This window comes from Ranitomeya imitator, chromosome 1, assembly GCF_032444005.1.
Source record: "Ranitomeya imitator isolate aRanImi1 chromosome 1, aRanImi1.pri, whole genome shotgun sequence".
Classification (NCBI taxonomy): domain Eukaryota; kingdom Metazoa; phylum Chordata; class Amphibia; order Anura; family Dendrobatidae; genus Ranitomeya; species Ranitomeya imitator.
In genome coordinates, this window is record NC_091282.1 from 935,811,956 (window position 1) to 935,833,408 (window position 21,453).

At 43.0% G+C, this 21,453-nt stretch overlaps 1 protein-coding gene across 3 annotated transcripts in view; it reads right to left on the bottom strand.

Moving 5' to 3' along the window:
- STPG2 (sperm tail PG-rich repeat containing 2) overlaps positions 1-21,453 on the bottom strand; it is a 1,447,347-nt gene that overhangs the window by 522,550 nt on the left and 903,344 nt on the right. For all 3 annotated transcript variants that reach the window (XM_069743604.1, XM_069743605.1, XM_069743603.1), the window contains one exon: positions 6,563-6,678. In XM_069743604.1, coding sequence (XP_069599705.1) covers positions 6,563-6,678 — 116 coding nt within the window. The remainder of the gene's footprint in view (positions 1-6,562; positions 6,679-21,453) is intronic.

The window sequence follows — 21,453 nt, forward strand, 5'->3', positions numbered from 1 at the left end:
TTGAATTAGCCCTAAAAAAAGCAATTAGTTTTAAGTAGCAGCTTCAAGGACTGTTATCTTATCAACCATGCTAGGTAATATAGTGGAGCATTTTGCACCTACTCAGCCTGATATGGAGGATACCAGGATCTTCAGTACTTACTGTTCAAACTCTCCTGTACAGGCTGCAAAATCCTGTATGCAGGGTGAGAGCTCCCTATTTGACGACCACCTGACAGCACTGGATCATTTAATAATAGATCCTATAGGCTCTTTCTGTTTCAAAAAATGTTCTTTTAACTAGAAGGTGGATCCATAGAAAAGCATTTTTTTTCCCATTACTAAGGAGTGGGTCTGCTATACTGGTAAAGCGTATGCACTAAGTGCAAGGGAAGCCAAAAATTAGAAGGAGGCAATCCAATACCCTTTTGAAGAGGCACAGTGGAGGGCCTCAAAATACATTTTATTCACATTATTAAGGAGTGGTAATCATAGCACTTAATTACCATGCACTAGTGCATTGGCTGAAAAACATTTGCCCCTGGGGGTAAACATATATCAAAAAATGTTTGAGGTAGGCATCTAAAAATTGTCAATGAGGGCATCATAAACACCCTTAAAAAAATTATAGCGAGGGCAGCATGATCACCCTGTTGATAAGGTGGTGGAGGAGAACGACGACACAAAAAAGATTAAATTCTGAATGGTATACCCATGTTTGGGTGGGAAGGAGTGCATGGGAATAGACCAGAAAAAAAAGCAAACATTCGATTTGAGTTTATGTTCCGCTGATGTCATCCGATGGTGTGCAGAAGTATGGGCCAATCCAGCCCTTGTTCATTTTGATAAGAGTCAACCTGTTAGCATTTTCAGTTGAGAACCGGATGCACCTATCGGTTGTAATACCCCCAGAGGCACTACAAACCCGCTCTGATAAAATGCAAGTGGCAGGGCAGGCCAGGACCTCCAAGGCATAGAGAGACTCTTCATGTCAAGTGTCTAGATTGGATACCCAATAGTTAGAAGGCACAAAGGAATCACGGAGGATGCTGGTACGATCAGCAAGGTATTCCTTCAGCATCTTTCAAAACTTTTCCCTCCTTGTCAGCATCAGGGCCTGTGCGATGGGAGGGTCTGAGAAAACTGTCCCATGCCAGACCTTTGATAGTGTTACCCTGCATCTGCTGCATCTATAGTGTATCTCTCTAGTCTCCACTCAGTCAAGGAAATGTGACCTCTGCCGCCAGCGTTGTCACAAGGGAATTTTTTTAATGGTCCTTCAACTATGGGCCTTCTGATGGCAGATGTTACAATTGGCTTTTTTGGGGTTAACTGGACTGTCCTTAAAATAGCACCAGACTCATGAACACCTACACCTTGGCATGGCAACTTCACCCCTATTGGTACTCTAGGAAGCAGTTGCCCACCTAGTGTCTCCGGCAATCCCACTGCCTCTTCCTGTCTGTGGTGGTGCTGTAGATCCCTCCCGCTTTGCGCTGCTATCCTCAGTCTACATATCGCCTTCCCAGTTTTGGTCATTGACTTCATTGTCCATCACCTCATCTTCATCTTCCGCACCCTGGTCTTCCTCCTGACTTGCTGATGTAACAACACCACTTGTTGGCAATTGTGTCTCATCATCATCCTCTACCTCTTGAGACAGTAATTGCATTTTCCCACTGTTGCCTTCTTGTGAGAGTGGCTGCTCAAATATTTGGGCATCTCTACATGCAATCTCCTCATGTCCCACTTGACAAGAGGCCATAATCTATAAATGGAAATGTGAACAGCTCTTCGGAGTGTCCAAGTGTGGGATCACTTGTCTCCAGGCACTCAGCATGATGGGAGGAAGGAGGATGAAGGTAAGGATTATGTGGTCCAGAATCACGGCTACTGAGACTGGATCGTGTGTTAGACATGGTGGTGATAAAGTGACTGGAAGCATTATCTGATATTCATCCAACAACCTTTTCACACTGGTCTAGCTTCAAGAGTGGTGTTCCGCACCCCCCTGCAAAGTGGAACAGGAAGCTAGATCAACATGATGTGTGTGTTTTGTGTGCTCCTGCAGAAGGCATTACATATACTTCCCCATCCCGTACCACATGCCTTGCCCATTTTAAATTACGTATGATATATCCCTGTCAATAAATTGTAGCAGGCAGCAATACAATGCCAGCAAAATTTGCCCATTACAAATGAACGCATAAGACTGTAGTATCAATATAACAATGCTATTTATCACTTTTTTGTGTGTGTTTTGAGCATCAACTCTAAAATGATAAAAGCTGTGTAAAATGCTACTGCTGAGAAAAAATGCAATATTAAAATGCTAGCAAAATTTGCCCACTTCAGATGGAAGTATAAGACTGCAATATAAATATAGCAATGTGATTTTTTAATAAAAAATTTTTTTGGGGGGGGGGTTTGGGGTTCATTTCTCGCACGATAAATGCTGTATCAAATGTCACTGCTGAAAAAATTGCAGTATTACAATGCTGACAAAATGAAATGTTTATACTTCAGATCGATGTATAAGACTGCAGTATCAATATAGCAATGCTATTCTTTAATAAACAATTTTTGGGGGGTTTTGAGGTAAAACTATAAGACAATAAATGCCTTATAAAATGTCACTGCTGAAAAAAAATTTCCACACCTCAGGTGGACGTATAAGACTACAGTATCAATATGGCACTGCTATTGAGATCCAACCAAGTCTGGCTGTGTGCTTTTGATGCACAGCTGCCACAGTAAAAATTGTGTATAATATTTCCCTGCTCAGAACAATTTGCAGGATTAACCTTCGTCAGGCTGCATAATTTTACAACGTTAACAGGCTGCAGAGGTACAATTGTACCTTCATATATATTTTATTGAAATTTGGCCAATATATTCTGGACCAAAACTGCAGAGATGTCACGAAATTTCAGCCCTCTACGGCTTTTCAAAAAAAAAGTTATTGCAATTTTAAAACGGAATAGTTACAATTGTACCTACTCAGCTGGACGAAGGTTAAGAGCAAAAAGCATATTATTAGCCCTGAGAAGGGGTATTGGTATGAGTTGCAGACAGCAGCATAAAGGACAATCAGTTCACCCTATCCTGTCCTACATGATCCCTTCAGCGCAATTTGTCCCTAAGTGCTGCAACCAGTATTACTATTGATTATCATTAGCCCTAAGGGCTGCTATTGTACTTTAAAGAAATGCTAATGTGGTTGAATCCCTGGCTAACACGCAGCTACAATTCTGTCCCTCTCTCATCAGCACCTCTCCCTACGCTGGTCTTATATAGACCTGATGTTGCTTTAAGGCCAGGCAATCACAATACTATCAGAACCAAGATGGCTACAGCATTACAGTGACTGGTAGGCAATCCCCACATGTTCATTGGCAGTCTAAATAGTGCCAAACATGTGGGGCGGGGACTCGAGCTACCGCTCCAACATTAGAAAAATACTCACAGAGTAGCGAGCATCCCGAGTACACTGATGCTCGAGCAATTAACGAGTAGTGACGAGCTCACTCGCTCATCACTAGTCAACAGTTCACATCAATGCTGCTGACATTCACCTACTAATGTAGACAGCATGAGCAATTGAGCTCATTTTTTACTTCAGCTCTGTGCTACACAGAGACCGGAGGAGCGGCGGGATGCTGTTGTTGGAGTAGTATTGCTTGAGTACTATCTGCCTTTGCTTTTTTACATGAAAGAACTTGTTTGGAGTTATTCTTCTAAAAATGAAAACCCCTTTTACAATGATACCATGCAAAAAATTAATCATAGCATTGACACACAAACCAATAATTAATGAGGAGAGGACACAGGATGTGTCATCAATGTGCTATAGGTAGGTTTCCAACAGCTAGGATGCTACCAAAGTCTTTCATATTTTTATGAGTACATGACCAGCTTCTTTCATGTTCTGGGCTAAGCTGCAATAATGCACAAATAACATCCAATAAACATTATGTCCAACATGCAACTGTAATTAATAAAGAGAATTGGACGGTGTTCCAGTGGTCAGATGATCTATCGTCAATAGTTTACAGAACAGAACCCATAGTTTATGCAACAGCAGCATGTGAGTTAGTCTACTTAAAGCTTCAGATGGGACTTTTTGACCACAGTATCATGCTTTTCTAAAAAATGCAGTCTTTTTGCATAAATGTTAAATACACTATTTTCACTCACAATTCCGATCATACTAGCTTGAGTTATTAACATCTACCCAGACAATGTTGTCTGTTTTATCTTGTGATATTTGCAATCAATATTTCATAAATCCTGACAAATGTGTCTTATTATAGTCATAAGGAATAATATAGGACATTTGAAAAGATCAAGAGAGATTTGAAAAGTATTCCCATATTATAGGCACTGAATTAATTTCTACACATTTCTGACAATCTTCGTATGTTATTTTCAAATGAAATATTGTCTAGAAGAAAGAGAAAAGAACAAAGACGCCAATCCATTACTTGATGTGAGCTCATATGTCTCACACATAACATGCATCAGATATCCTATATAGGTGACCGAAACCATTAAGACCAAGATGTGTTCTGTCAGTCTGAAATGATAGTTGATAAGAACATGCAGCATTTTGCATACTGACATTGAAAGTTGCCAGTCTTGGGAAATGTTATTTTTCTAGACATGACATTTATCAATTTAAATGCAAACAGCTTTTGTAGAGCCAGAAATATATTTAGGAGAAAAAAAGGAAAAATATAACACTTTTTGAGGAAAAGTAGTAAACAATGACCATGTATCCACCGTGATCAGTTTTATCCATAACATAGAAAATGTTCTCTCTAATTGCCCTGAATTTTCATTAATATGACAACAGATGTGGCAAAATGCTAATTTATTGTCTAAAGCTTTCATAAACCTAAATTGGGGTCAGATGTCAAGACTACAGGCAAATTCTTATTATGGGGTCTAGGTTGGTTAATAAAATAGAAAATAATTGATACCTTCCCCCCAGTCAGGCATCGCTTCTCTTTAGGGCTCTTTCAGAAGTCTGCAATCATTGGTCAGATCTCAGATCGGAAACCAGGGATTGATGGCGCACCTCTCGAACTGAGTGTGACAGATTCATAGAAATATATGGAGCTGTCACACTCGGTGTGGGAGACTTGCAGCCAGTCCATACATTTCAATCCAAGATTGGACTGATGATCACAGATGTCTGAAAGAACCTTTACTTAACAATGTGTTCCCAGCAGTCTTCTGGGATCAACACCCGGGCAAGGATGTCACATGAAAACTACAGCCAATCGGTGACTGATTGACTAAAGTGCTTACGTAGCACCTTTGCTAAAGAAATAGCAAACATATCAATGAGGGCAAAGCATTAAAAACGGAAGAGCAGCACCGGTCCAGGAGATGGGTATCATTTTTTTTTCATTTTTGCAACCTCCCTTGATCCACAAATATGGGGGTGCACTAGTAGTGTACAAACCTTTTTACTAAGAATTGCCACAGTATCAGATATATTTATAGAATTGACTTTGGGATATTCTGTTAAAATTAATGCAGTATAGACAGTATGTTGCTTAAAATTCCATCATAATTTTAGAACCTACGTGAATTATACAGAACAGTCCTTCACATGGACAACGGTTGTGTCATTGATATAGAATACAAAATGCCACATTACCGTTTAGAGCGAGTTACATAATTAGATATAGCTAGCTTTCTGCATAGATGCATTAGAAAGGGAACTGATTTCTGAATTCTCCAATGCCTACGTTACAATAATTATTCCCAACCTGCTTGTGCATTCTTATTAGGTGGGAGTGACATTTATAATCATCGCCGATTCTATACAAATGTTAATATCTTTTCCAGCTTTATTAAATAGCTAATAACATACCACCGGGTTAGGTTTTAAAGAAGCATAGAGTAATTATTTAGCAAAATATGTAAAAGACTAATAAAGTAAAGCAGAATTTCTTAGTGCTATTTCTTTACTCCCATCTCAACAAGGCTAGGCGTACTTGAAGACACTGAGAAAATAGTGTTATATTGTGTTGTCACATTCAAATATCTGTAAAATAATGTCATCCACATCTCTGCTTATGCAGCTTTTAGTTAATGAATTAAAAATTGCTGTTTTAACTATCATGCAAATTTAGCTCAAGTGCCCTGGGCATGTAAAATGACTTCCCAAGCCTCTTTCTCCTTGGCTCTAATCTTTGTCCTCCTTGCTTTACTGACAACCCACTAGATTTGTCTTTAGAACAACATGGCCATATTAAGAGTTGTAGGGATATATCTTTCTGACAGATTACTTTAAAGATTAAAATAAAAAATATACAGTATATCATTATATCCTGGAGAACTACTTATTTACTTCTATAAATCATTGTAGCACTGTTTTTGTACATGGCGTTTAAAAAAATATAACAGAGCAGTGATGTATATTATTCTTTATATTTATAATATACTGTATCAATATTTAGCCATTTAGTATATATAAAGAAACCTTCTTTAATATCTTTACCCAGTTACATATACACAAGGTGACTTCAATGGAGTTCAATAAAATCTATGTAAGTCACTTATTTGGTACCTCATAGGACCCAGGCCCTGGAGTAATTTCCTTTGAGTCTTTGAAACGCTCTTCTCTTGGAACAGATGACGGAGTTTGTATGACTGGCTTCTTTACTGGGTCATAGGCTCCTGGTCCTGAGGGTATAAAAAGTAATAGTATTTTGATTAATCAATAAATAACAAAGTAGTGACATATGGCTGCATACCATTGATATTACCAGTCTTTTCCAATGTGGACAGGTAGAGACATGTCTACCATTTCAATTTATACCTTATGTTGTAATATATAATGGATATGAAAAGTCTACCTGTTACAATGCCAGGTTTTGGTCAAGTTAAAAATACAAAGAATCGTTTCAGAACTTTTTCCACCTTTAATGTCATCAGTAATCTGTACAAATCCATTAAGAAACAAGCTAAAATTAATTTGAGAGGGAAAATAAAAATACCAAAACTAAAATAATGTATGAAAATCTTCTTACAATTGGAGATTTGGTTTTGTTCAGAATTAATCACATTTAACCTAATGGTTAGTTGTCAGTGCACAGCTGACATCATTTATGGTGATTCTGATTAAACTTATATAACGCTTAGCTGTTCTAGTGGGATTTTCCTGACATTTCCTTGATTGAATTTTATAAGCAAAAGCAATGGTCTGTAAACAGCTTACAACACAGCAAAGTGAAGTAATTATTGTAAGTTATTAGTCAGGTATTAGATATACAATGGAACACTGTGAAGACGGTAATCAAGAAGTAGCTGAAATTTGGTACAGCAATGACATTACCTAGAACTTGATGTCCTTCAAAAATTAATGAAAAGACAAGAAAAAAACAGTCGGCTAGGCTGCTAAGGGGCCAACATTGAAGGAGTTGGAAAGTACTGGTATTTTATTGCATTTTACAACAATCTCCTATATCCTTAATATCTCTGGCATGTGAGGTAAGTTGACGAGATGGCAACCTTTTCTTACATAGAAAAAAACCAAAGCCCTCTTATGCTTTCCCAAAACCTACATGAACTATGCCAAAAGCATGTGGGAAAAGATGTTATGTTCTGAAGAGAAAAAAGTTGATCTTGGAGATTGTTAGCTCTCGTTGGCAGGGTCCTCTCTCCTCCTGTACCAGTCGTGACTTGTATTGTTTAACCCCTTAGTGACAAAGCCAATTTGGTACTTAATGACCAGGCCAATTTTTGCAATTCTGACCACTGTCACTTTATGAGGTTATAACTCTGGAACGCTTCAACGGATCCCGCTGATTCTGAGATTGTTTTTTCGTGACATATTGTACTTCATGTTAGTGGTAACATTTCTTCGATATTACTTGCAATTATTTATGAAAAAACGGAAATATGGCGAAAATTTTTAAAATTTTGCAATTTTCAAACTTTGTATTTTTATGCCCTTAAATCAGAGAGATATGTCATGAAAAATAGTTAATAAATAACATTTCCCACATGTCTACTTTACATCAGCACAATTTTGGAAACAAAATTTTTTTTTGTTAGGGAGTTATAAGGGTTAAAAGTTGACCAGCAATTTCTCATTTTTACAACACCATTTTTTTTTAGGGACCACTGTTGTGAATTCTGTGGCTGAGTTCACTTCTGTGGTCACAAGTGGTATTGCAGTCTCTGGGCTTCCTCCCTCAGGTGTTTTGGTGAGCTCGTTGGCTGCCTTGCTATTTAGCTCCACCTGAGTCTGTCTTCCTTGCTCCTTGTCAATGTTCCAGTGTTGGATCTGAGCTACTGCATCTTTCCTTGGGCCTGCTGCTCTGCTAGATAAGTGCTTCTAGTTTGTTTTCTGTTTTTTTCTGTCCAGCTTGCTATTGTCTTTTGCTGGAAGCTCTGAGAAGCAGAGGGGTGCACCGCCGTGCTGTTAGTTCGGCACGGTGGGTCTTTTTGCCCCTTTGCGTGGTTTTCGTTTTAGGGTTTTTTGTAGACTGCATAGTTCTCTTTGCTATCCTCGCTCTGTCTAGAATATCGGGCCTCACTTTGCTGAATCTATTTCATTCCTACGTTTGTCTTTTCATCTTGCTAACAGTCATTATATGTGGGGGGCTGCCTATTCCTTTGGGGTATTTCTCTGAGGTAAGTCAGGCTTGTATTTCTATCTTCAGGCTAGTCAGCTCCTCAGGCAGTGCCGAGTTGCATAGGTAGTTGTTAGGCGCAATCCACTGCTGCTTATAGTTGTGTGAGGATAGATCAGGTACTGCAGTCTACAGAGATTCCACGTCTCAGAGCTCGTCCTATTGTTTTTGGTTATTGCCAGATCTCTGTATGTGCGCTGATTACTGCACGCTGTGTTGCCTGATTGCCAGCCATAACAGTACAAGGAGCCACTCCAATGATTTCCAATAGAGGGAAAAAAAAAAATCCTGACATCATTTTTTTTTCTTAGCTCTGTCTTCAGTCTTTTTTTTCCCCTAGACATTAGAGTGCTTCAGGACACAGCTGTGGACATGGATATTCAGGCTCTGTGCTCCTCAATGGATAATCTCGTTGTAAATGTACAAAAGATTCAAGATACTATTGATCAGAAATCGATGCTAGAACCAAGAATTCCGATTCCTGATTTGTTTTTTGGTGACAGAACTAAGTTCCTGAGCTTCAGAAATAATTGTAAGCTATTTTTGGCCTTGAAACCTCATTCTTCTGGTAATCCTATTCAACAGGTTTTGATTATTATTTCTTTTTTGCGCGGCGACCCACAGGACTGGGCGTTTTCTCTTGCACCAGGAGATTCTGCATTGAGTAATGTTGATGCATTTTTCCAGGCGCTGGGATTGCTTTACGATGAGCCTAATTCAGTGGATCAAGCTGAGAAAAATCTGCTGGCTTTATGCCAGGGTCAGGATGATGTAGAAGTATATTGTCAGAAATTTAGGAAATGGTCAGTACTCACTCTGTGGAATGAATCTGCACTAGCGGCTTTGTTCAGAAAGGGTCTCTCTGAAGCTCTTAAGGATGTAATGGTGGGATTTCCTATGCCTGCTGGTTTGAATGAGTCTATGTCCTTGGCCATTCAGATCGGTCGTCGCTTGCGCGAGCGTAAATCTGTGCACCATCTGGCGGTATTGTCTGAGAGTAAGCCTGAGCCTATGCAGTGCGACAGGACTATGACTAAAGTAGAACGGCACGAACACAGACGTCTGAACAGACTGTGTTTCTATTGTGGTGATTCTACTCATGCTATTTCTAATTGTCCTAAACGCACTAGGCGGTTCGATAGCTCTGCCGTTATTGGTACTGTACAGTCCAAATTCCTTTTGTCCATTACCTTAATGTGCTCTTTGTCATCATATTCTGTCATGGCGTTTGTGGATTCAGGCGCTGCCCTGAATCTGATGGATTTGGATTATGCTAAACGTTGTGGATTTTTCTTGGAGCCTTTGCGGTGTCCTATTCCGTTGAGAGGAATTGATGCTACACCTTTGGCCAAGAATAAGCCTCAGTACTGGGCCCAGCTGACCATGTGCATGGCTCCTGCACATCAGGAAGTTATTCGCTTTCTGGTACTGCATAATTTGCATGATGTGGTCGTGTTGGGGTTGCCATGGCTACAAACCCATAATCCAGTATTGGATTGGAACTCTATGTCGGTAACCAGCTGGGGTTGTCAGGGAGCACATGGTGATGTTCCATTTTTGTCTATTTCGTCATCCATTCCTTCTGACATCCCAGAGTTCTTGTCGGACTTTCAGGATGTATTTGAAGAGTCCAAGTCTGATGCCCTACCTCCGCATAGGAATTGTGATTGTGCTATCGATTTGATTCCTGGTAGTAAATTCCCTAAGGGTCGTTTATTTAATTTGTCCGTACCTGAACACACCGCTATGCGCAGTTATGTGAAGGAGTCCCTGGAGAAGGGACATATTCGCCCATCGTCGTCACCATTGGGAGCAGGGTTCTTTTTTGTAGCCAAGAAGGATGGTTCGCTAAGACCGTGTATTGATTACCGCCTTCTTAATAAGATCACTGTTAAGTTTCAGTATCCCTTGCCATTGATATCTGACTTGTTTGCTCGGATTAAGGGGGCTAGTTGGTTTACTAAGATTGATCTTCGTGGTGCGTATAATCTGGTGAGAATCAGGCAGGGAGATGAATGGAAAACGGCATTTAATACGCCCGAGGGTCATTTTGAGTATCTGGTGATGCCGTTCGGACTTGCCAATGCTCCATCTGTTTTTCAGTCTTTTATGCATGACATTTTCCGTGAGTATCTGGATAAATTCTTGATTGTTTACTTGGATGACATTTTGATCTTCTCAGATGATTGGGAGTCTCATGTGAAGCAAGTCAGAATGGTTTTCCAGGTACTGCGTGCTAATTCCTTGTTCGTGAAGGGATCAAAGTGTCTCTTCGGTGTGCAGAAAGTTTCATTTTTGGGGTTCATCTTTTCCCCTTCTACTATCGAGATGGATCCGGTTAAGGTTCAGGCCATCCAGGATTGGACTCAGCCGACATCTCTGAAAAGTCTGCAGAAATTCCTGGGCTTTGCTAATTTTTATCGTCGCTTCATCTGTAATTTTTCTAGCATTGCCAGACCATTGACCGATTTGACCAAGAAGGGTGCTGATTTGGTTAATTGGTCTTCTGCTGCCGTGGAAGCTTTTCAGGAGTTGAAGCGTCGTTTTTGCTGTGCCCCTGTGTTGTGTCAACCTGATGTTTCTCTTCCGTTCCAGGTCGAGGTTGATGCTTCTGAGATTGGTGCAGGGGCGGTTTTGTCACAGAGAGGTTCTGGTTGCTCAGTGTTCAAACCATGTGCCTTCTTTTCCAGGAAATTTTCTGCTGCTGAGCGTAATTATGATGTGGGCAACCGAGAGTTGCTGGCCATGAAGTGGGCATTCGAGGAGTGGCGTCATTGGCTTGAGGGTGCTAAGCATCGCGTGGTGGTTTTGACTGATCATAAGAACCTTACTTATCTTGAGTCTGCCAAGCGCTTGAATCCTAGACAGGCCCGTTGGTCGTTATTTTTTGCTCGTTTTGATTTTGTGATTTCATACCTTCCGGGCTCTAAAAATGTGAAGGCGGATGCTCTGTCTAGGAGTTTTGTGCCCGATTCTCCGGGGTTATCTGAGCCAGCGAGTATCCTCAAGGAAGGAGTCATTGTGTCTGCCATCTCCCCTGATTTGCGGAGAGTGTTGCAGAAATTTCAGGCTAATAAACCTGATCGTTGTCCGGCCGAGAAACTGTTCGTCCCTGATAGGTGGACTAGTAAAGTTATCTCTGAACTTCATTGTTCGGTGCTGGCCGGTCATCCAGGAATCTTTGGTACCAGGGAGTTGGTTGCTAGATCCTTCTGGTGGCCATCTCTGTCACGGGATGTGCGTGCTTTTGTGCAGTCCTGTGGAATTTGTGCTAGGGCTAAGCCCTGCTGTTCACGTGCCAGTGGGTTGCTTTTGCCCTTGCCGGTCCCGAAGAGGCCTTGGACACATATTTCGATGGATTTCATTTCTGACCTTCCCGTTTCTCAAAAAATGTCGGTCATTTGGGTGGTCTGTGATCGCTTTTCTAAAATGGTCCATCTGGTGCCCTTGGTTAAATTGCCTTCCTCCTCTGATTTGGTGCCTTTGTTCTTTCAGCATGTGGTTCGTTTACATGGCATTCCTGAGAATATTGTTTCTGACAGAGGTTCCCAGTTTGTCTCGAGGTTCTGGCGAGCCTTTTGTGGTAGGATGGGCATTGACCTATCTTTTTCCTCGGCCTTCCATCCTCAGACTAATGGCCAGACCGAACGAACCAATCAGACCTTGGAAACATATCTGAGATGTTTTGTTTCCGCTGACCAGGATGATTGGGTGTCATTTTTGCCGTTGGCTGAGTTCGCCCTTAATAATCTGGCCAGCTCGGCTACCTTGGTCTCTCCATTTTTCTGCAATTCTGGGTTCCATCCTCGTTTCTCTTCAGGACAGGTTGAGTCTTCGGACTGTCCTGGTGTGGATTCTGTGGTGGACAGGTTGCAGCAGATCTGGACTCAGGCAGTGGACAATTTGACCTTGTCCCAGGAGAAGGCTCAGCTTTTCGCTAATCGCAGACGCCGTGTGGGACCCCGACTTCGTGTTGGGGATCTGGTTTGGTTATCTTCTCGTCATATTCCTATGAAGGTTTCCTCTCCTAAATTTAAACCTCGTTTTATTGGTCCGTATAGGATTTCTGAGATTCTCAATCCGGTGTCTTTTCGTCTGACCCTCCCAGACTCCTTTTCCATACATAATGTATTCCATAGGTCGTTGTTGAGGAGATACGTGGCACCTATGGTTCCATCTGTGGAGCCTCCTGCCCCTGTTTTGGTGGAGGGGGAATTGGAGTATATTGTGGAGAAGATTTTGGATTCTCGTGTCTCTAGACGGAAACTCCAGTATCTGGTCAAATGGAAGGGTTATGCTCAGGAAGATAATTCCTGGGTTTTTGCCTCTGATGTCCATGCCCCAGATCTTGTTCGTGCCTTTCATGTGGCTCATCCTGGTCGGCCTGGGGGTTCTGGTGAGGGTTCGGTGACCCCTCCTCAAGGGGGGGGTACTGTTGTGAATTCTGTGGCTGAGTTCACTTCTGTGGTCACAAGTGGTATTGCAGTCTCTGGGCTTCCTCCCTCAGGTGTTTTGGTGAGCTCGTTGGCTGCCTTGCTATTTAGCTCCACCTGAGTCTGTCTTCCTTGCTCCTTGTCAATGTTCCAGTGTTGGATCTGAGCTACTGCATCTTTCCTTGGGCCTGCTGCTCTGCTAGATAAGTGCTTCTAGTTTGTTTTCTGTTTTTTTCTGTCCAGCTTGCTATTGTCTTTTGCTGGAAGCTCTGAGAAGCAGAGGGGTGCACCGCCGTGCTGTTAGTTCGGCACGGTGGGTCTTTTTGCCCCTTTGCGTGGTTTTCGTTTTAGGGTTTTTTGTAGACTGCATAGTTCTCTTTGCTATCCTCGCTCTGTCTAGAATATCGGGCCTCACTTTGCTGAATCTATTTCATTCCTACGTTTGTCTTTTCATCTTGCTAACAGTCATTATATGTGGGGGGCTGCCTATTCCTTTGGGGTATTTCTCTGAGGTAAGTCAGGCTTGTATTTCTATCTTCAGGCTAGTCAGCTCCTCAGGCAGTGCCGAGTTGCATAGGTAGTTGTTAGGCGCAATCCACTGCTGCTTATAGTTGTGTGAGGATAGATCAGGTACTGCAGTCTACAGAGATTCCACGTCTCAGAGCTCGTCCTATTGTTTTTGGTTATTGCCAGATCTCTGTATGTGCGCTGATTACTGCACGCTGTGTTGCCTGATTGCCAGCCATAACAGACCACATCACATTTGAAGTCATTTTGAGGGGTCTATATGATAGAAAATAATGAAGTGTGACACAATTCTAAAAACTACACCCCTCAAGGTTCTCAAAACCACATTCAAGAAGTTTATTAACCCTTTACGTGCTTCACAGGAACTGAAACAATGTGGAAGGAAAAAATGAACATTTAACTTTTTTTTGCAAACATCTTAATTCAGAACCATTTTTTTTTATTTTCACAAGTGTAAAAACAGAAATGTAACCATAAATTTTGTTATGCAATTTCTCCTGAATACGCCAATACCCCATATGTGGGGGTAAACCACTGTTAGGGCGCACCGCAGAACTTAGAAGTGAAGGAGCGCCGTTTGACTTTTTCAATGCAGAATTGGCTGGAATTGAGATCGGACACCATGTCACATTTAGAGAGGCCCTGATGTACCTAAACAGTGGAAACTCCCCACAAGTGACACCATTTTGGAAACTAGACCCCTTAAGGAACTTATCTAGATGTGTGGTGAGCACTTTGAACCCCCAAGTGCTTCACAGAAGTTTATAACGTAGAGCCGTGAAAATAAAAAATCGCTTTTGTTTACACAAAAATGATCTTTTCGCCCACAAATTCTTATTTTCACAAGGGTAACAGGAGAAATTAGACCACAAAAGTTGTTGTGCAATTTCTCCTGAGTACGCTGATACCCAATATGTGGGGGTAAACAACTGTTAGGGCGCACCGCAGAGCTTGGAAGAGAAGGAGTGCCGTTTTACTTTTTCAATGTAGAATTGGCTGGAATTGAGATTGGACGCCATGTCGTGTTTGGAGAGCCCCTGATGTGCCTAAACAGTGGAAAACCCCCACAAGTGACACCATTTTGGAAACTAGACCCCTTAAGGAACTTATCTAGATGTGTGGTGAGCACTTTGAACCCCCATGTGCTTCACAGAAGTTTATAACATAGAGCCGTGAAAAAAAAAATTGCATTTTTTCTACAAAAATGATCTTTTTGCCCACAAATTTTTATTTTCACAAGGGTAACAGGAGAAATTAGACCACTAAAGTTGTTGTGCAATTTCTCCTGAGTACGTCGATACCCAATATGTGGGGGTAAACCACTGGGCGCACCGCAGAGCTTGGAAGAGAAAGAGTGCCGTTTTACTTTTTCAATGTAGAATTGGGTGGAATTGAAATCGGACGCCATGTCGCGTTTGAAGAGCCCCTGATGTGCCTAAACAGTAGAAATCCCCCACAAGTGACCCCATTTTGGAAACTAGACCCCCCATGGAACTTATCTAGATGTGTGGTGAGAACCTTGAATGCCCAAGTGCTTCACAGAAGTTTATAATGCAGAGCCGTGAAAATAAAAAATATTTTTTTTTTCCACAAAAAAGATTTTTTAGCCACCAAATTTTTATTTTCACAAGGGTAACAAGAGAAATTGGACCCCAAAAGTTGTTGTCCAATTTGTCCTGAGTATGCTGGTACCCCATATGTGGGGGTAAACCACTGTTTGGGCGCACGGCAGAGCTCGGAAGGAAGGAGCGCCGTTTTGGAATGCAGACTTTGATAGAATGGTCTGCGGGTATTATGTTGCGTTTGCAGAGCCCCTGATGTACCTAACCAGTAGAAACCCTCCACAAGTGACCCCATTTTGGAAACTAGACCCCCCAAGGAACTTATCTAGATGTGTGGTGAGAACTTTGAATGCCCAAGTGCTTCACAGAAGTTTAGAATGCAGAGTCGTGAAAATAAAAATTTTTTTTTTTTTCACAAAAAAGATTTTGTAGCCCCCAAGTTTTTATTTTCACAAGGGTAACAAGAGAAATTGGACCCCAGAAGTTGTTGTCCAATTTATCCCGAGTACGCTGATGCCCCATATGTGGGGGTAACCCACTGTTTGGGCGCACGGCAGAGCTCAGAAGGGAGGGAGCACCATTTGACTTTTTGAGCGCAAAATTGGCTGTCGTGTTTGGAGACCCCCTGATGTACCTAAACAGTGGAAACCCCCCAATTCTAGCTCCAACCCTAACCCCAACACACCCCTAACCCTAATCCCAACCTCATCCATAATCCTAATCACTAACCCTAACCATAATCACAACCCTTACCCCAAAACAACCCTAATGTCAACCCTAACCATAACCCTAATCAAAACCCTAAATCCAACACACCCCTAATCCTAATCTCAACCCTAACCTCAAACCTAACCCTAATCCCAATACACCCCTAATCACAACCCTAACCTTAACCCTAATCCCAAACCTAACCCTAATCCCAAGCGTAACCCTAATGCCAACCCTAACCCTAATACCAACCCTAATCCAAACCCTAACCCTAATCCCAGCTCTAACCCTAACTTTAGCCCCAACCCTAGCCCTAACTTTAGCCCCAACCCTAACCCTAGCCCTAGGGCTACTTTCACACTTGCGTCGTTTGGCATTCCGTCGCAATCCGTCGTTTTGGACAAGAAACGGATCCTGCAAATGTGCCCGCAGGATGCGTTTCTTGCCCATAGACTTGTATTGCCGACGGATCGTGACGGATGGCCACACGTCGCGTCCGTCGTGCACTGGATCAGTTGTGTTTTGGCGGAGCGTCGGCACAAAAAAACGTTCAATGAAACTTTTTTTGTACGTCGCATCCGCCATTTCTGACCGCGCATGCGTGGCCGTAACTCCGCCCCCTCCTCCCCAGGACATAGATTGGGCAGCGGATGTGTTGAAAAACTACAGCTGCTGCCCACGTTGTGCACAATTTTCACAACGTGCGTCGGTATGTCGGGCCGACGCATTGCGACGGCCCCGTACCGACGTAAGTGTGAAAGAAGCCTAACCCTAAGTTTAGCCCCAACCCTAACCCTAAATTTAGCCCCAACCCTAACCCTAAATTTAGCCCCAACCCTAGCCCTAACCCTAGCCCTACCCCTAACCTAACCCTACCCCTACCACTAACCCTAACCTAACCCTACCCCTAACCCTACCCCTAACCTAACCCTAACCCTACCCCTAACCCTAACCTAACCCTACCCCTAACCCTACCCCTAAACTAACCCTAACCCTACCCCTAACCCTAACCCTAACCCTACCCCTAACCCTAACCCTACCCCTACCCCAACCCTACCCCTAACCCTACCCCTACCCCTAACCCTACCCCTAACCCTAACCCTAACCCTAATTTTAGCCCCAACTGCTGTTCTCCTGCCGGCCAGCAGATGGAGACAGATGGCGGGCGCACTGGGCATGCGTCCGCCATGTTCTGCTGCCGGCGGCCAGGAGGAGCAGCAAGAGGATCCAGGGACCTGGGTGAGTATGCTAGGGTCCCCGAATCCCCCTATTTCTCTGTCCTCTGATGTGCGATCACATCAGAGGACAGAGAATTACACTTTACTTTTTTTTTTTTGCGGTCGCCGGTAAACAGTTAATTACCGGCGATCGCAAAACAGGGGTCGGTAATACCGACCCCGATCGTGCTCTTTGGGGTCTCGGCTACCCCCGGCAGCCGAGACCCCAAAGATTCTCCCGGTGCCGGCCGGCGGGCGCACTGCGCATGCGCCCGCCATTTTGAAGATGGCGGCGCCCACCGGGAGACACGAGGAGCATCGGGGGAGCTAGGTGAGTATTGGGGGGCCACCTGGGACCCCTTTTCTCTGTCCTCCGATGTGCGATCACATCGGAGGACAGAGAAATTAAAAAGAGATCGCTTTTTTTTTTTTTTTTGCGATCGCCGGTAAACGGTTAATTACCGGCGATCGCAAATGCGGGGTGGGTTAAAAACCCCCCGAATCATGTTCTCTGGGGTCTCGGCTACCCTCGGCAGCCGAGACCCCGGAGAAAATCGGCCTCTGGGGGGCGCTATGGACTTTTTCCACAGCGCCGTTAATTAACGGCGCTGTGGTTTAAGTACCCTTAGCGGCCGCCGTTAAAAGGCGTATCGGCGGTCGCTAAGGGGTTAAGATTACTGTACTTGTTTTTTATTATGTATACTCCTCTTCACTGTCACAAGCCCCGGGAAATTGTCATGAACCCTGAGAGTACCTGCTGAAGGGAGGGCGGCTTGCCGCAGAAAGGGAGACCATGGAAGAGCCACGGAGAACTAACTGTGAAGCGAGCAGGACCTGAACCATGTGACTAATGGGGAGTGACCGAGGGGCGGAGACAGGTGCCGGAGAGCGGTTTCGACTGGCGCCAGAGAGGAGTATAAGGTGCCAAGGTCAGAACCAGGAGGTACAGGGGGAAGAGACAGAAGAATAGTCAGGAAAAAGAAGAAGGTCAAAAGCCAAGCAAAGCATTGAGAGACCAAAAGAGATGGGAGATAGCAGAGTCAAACAGATGGGCCAGATAATATACGGAAAGCAGTCATAAAAAATGCAGTATGCACACGCACACCAGGGAGTCAGGCACACAGACAAAATGAGAGCATAACTGACACAGAATCCAGGTTCAGTGTGGGTATAAATATCCCTCCCAGATCCAAAAGGAGGCCACATATAATTAACCCTGAGGGGGCAGGGCATGAACTCTGTCCAAACCATGACACTCACATGTAAAGCGTCATGGAATAAATGGCACTAAAATAATAATAAATAATAATAGTAATAACTTTGTGGTCATAATTGCAAAAGGCATGTTTGATGTAAAGCCAAGACTGCACATCACCAAAACAACACCATACCAACAGTGAAGCACAGTGGAGGCAGCATTATGCTGTGGGACTAATTTTCTCTGGGGCTTTAATCAAGGCAGAGGGAATTATTATGAACAGTTCCAAATATCAGTCAATTTTGCATCAAAACTTTCAGCTGAAGATGAGTAATTTTACTTTTCAGCATGACAACGACCCTAAACATACCTCCAAAACACAACGACCCTAAGCATACCTCCAAATCAACAAAATAATGGCTTTGTCAGAAGAAGATCAAAGATTTGGAATAGGACAGCCAAAGCCCAAACCTGAATCCAATTGAAAATCTGTGGGTTGACCTGAAGAGGGCTTTACATAATAGATGCCCTTCCAACCTGATAAATTTTGGAGTACTACTGTAAGGAAGAATGAGCAGATTAACAATTCTAGATGTTCCACGCTTATGGACTACAACCCAAAAAGCTTAAATACCTTCATAAATTTATCAAATAATCAGTTTTACCCCTTCCCTAAGTGGCAAATTTTCTTTTAGTTTTTTCCTCTCTTTCTTTAAAGAGCAGTTTTTTTTATTTTTCTGTACACATAGACATATGAGGGCTTGATTTTTTTTGCTGGACAAGTTGTACTTTTGAATGACACCATTCATTTTACTGCAGTGTACTAGAAAACTGAGTTTTTTGGAATTGTTTTTATGGCATACCTTGCTTGTTAAAAAATGACCTGTCAATATGATTCTGCTTATCACTATGATTATGGCGATTCCAAACTTGTCCAGATTTTAATTATGGTAGTGGAGAAAAAAAAAATCTGAATTTTTTTTATTGTGTCACCATTTTCTGAGACGAGTACCATTTTTATTTTCTGTTCAATAGAGCTGTGTTAGAGCTTTTTTTGTGGGGTGAGACATTTGTATTAATACCATTGTGCAAAACCTATGACATTTCATACAGCATTTATTCTGGTATTGCAGCGACCAAAAATAATGCATTTTTTGCATTTTGAATATTTTTCTGCTTATGGTGTATACCTAAAAGGTTAATTATTTTTTATATTTTGATAGATCAGACTTTTGTTGACACAGCAATATCACATATGTGTATTTAAATTTTTTTTATTATGTTTACTTTTATTATTATTATTATACATTTATATAGTGCCATTTATTCCATGGCGCTTTACATGTGAAAGTGGTAAATATAGGCAAGCACAAAAAACATGAGCAAAACAAGGCACACAAGTACAGAAGGAGAGAGGACCCTGCCCGTGAGGGCTCACAGTCTACATGGGATGGGTGAGGATACACTAGGAGAGGGTAGAGCTGGTCATGCAGTGGTTCAGGAGAATGAGGATCACTGCAGGTTGTAGGCTTGTCGGAAGAGGTGGGTCTTCAGGTTCTTTTTGAAGGTTTCTGTGGTAGGCGAGAGTCTGTGGTAGAGAGTTCCAGAGTATGGGGGAAGCACGGGAAAAGTCTTGTATGCAGTTGTTGGAAGAAGAGATAAGAAGGGAGTAGAGAAGGAGATCTTGAGAGGAACTAAGGTTGCTTGTGGGTAAGTAGCGGGAGACCATGTCACAGATGTATGGAAGAGACAGGTTATGGATGGCTTTGTTCATCATAGTAAAGGTACCGTCACACTAGACGATATCGCTAGCGATCCGTGACGTTGCAGCGTCCTCGCTAGCGATATCGTCCAGTGTGACAGGCAGCAGCGATCAGGCCCCTGCTGTGATGTCGCTGGTCGGGGAAGAAAGTCCAGAACTTTATTTGGTCGCTGGACTCCCCGCAGACATCGCTGAATCGGCGTGTGTGACACCGATTCAGCGATGTCTTCACTGGTAACCAGGGTAAACATTGGGTAACTAAGCGCAGGGCCGCGCTTAGTAACCCGATGTTTACCCTGGTTACCATCCTAAAAGTAAAAAAAAACAAACAGTACATACTTACCTACCACTGTCTGTCCTCCAGCGCTGTGCTCTGCACTCCTCCTGTACTGGCTGTGAGCGTCGGTCAGCCGGAAAGCAGAGCGGTGACGTCACCGCTCTGCTTTCCGGCCGCTGTGCTCACAGCCAGTGCAGGAGGAGTGCAGAGCACAGCGCTGGAGGACAGACAGCGGTAGGTAAGTATGTAGTGTTTGTTTTTTTTTACTTTTAGGATGGTAACCAGGGTAAACATCGGGTTACTAAGCGCGGCCCTGCGCTTAGTTACCTGATGTTTACCCTGGTTACCGGCATCGTTGGTCGCTGGAGAGCTGTCTGTGTGACAGCTCTCCAGCGACCAAACAGCGACGCTGCAGCGATCCGGATCGTTGTCGGTATCGCTGCAGCGTCGCTAAGTGTGACGGTACCTTTAGGGTTTTGAACTGGAGCCTGTGGACAATAGGAAGCCAGTGAAATGCTTGACAGAGAGGAGAGGCTGGGGAATAGTGTGGAGACAAGTGGATTAGTCAGGCAGCAGATTGTAGGATGGCTTGGAGTGGTGCCAGAGTGCTAGAGGGGAGGCAAGAGAGTATGAGGTTGCAGTAATCGAGGCAGGAGATGATAAGAGCGTGCACTAGCGTTTTTGTGGTTTCATGGTCAAGGAATGCACGAATCCGGGAAATATTTAAGTTTAAGTCGGCAGGAGGACGCAAGGTTTTGGATATGAGGCTTGAAAGAGAGGGCAGAGTCAAGGATCACCCCGAGGCATCGAGCATGCAGGACTGGGGAAAATGAGCAGCCATTGACATTGATGGATAGGTCTGGTGGAGGGGTAGAGTGAGATGGGGGAAAGATGATGAATTCTGTTTTGTCCATGTTCAGTTTTAGAAAGCAAGCAGAAAAGAAAGCTGAAATAGTAGACAGACATTGAGAGATTTTGGTCAGTAAGGACGTGAGGTCAGGTCCAGATAGATAGATCTGCGTGTCATCAGCAGAATGAAAGTCCGCAAGGACAGGGTCCTCTCCCCTCTGTACCAGTCAGTCATTGTAAATTTGTTTACTGTTAACGATATCTATAACTCTGTATGTAACCCCTT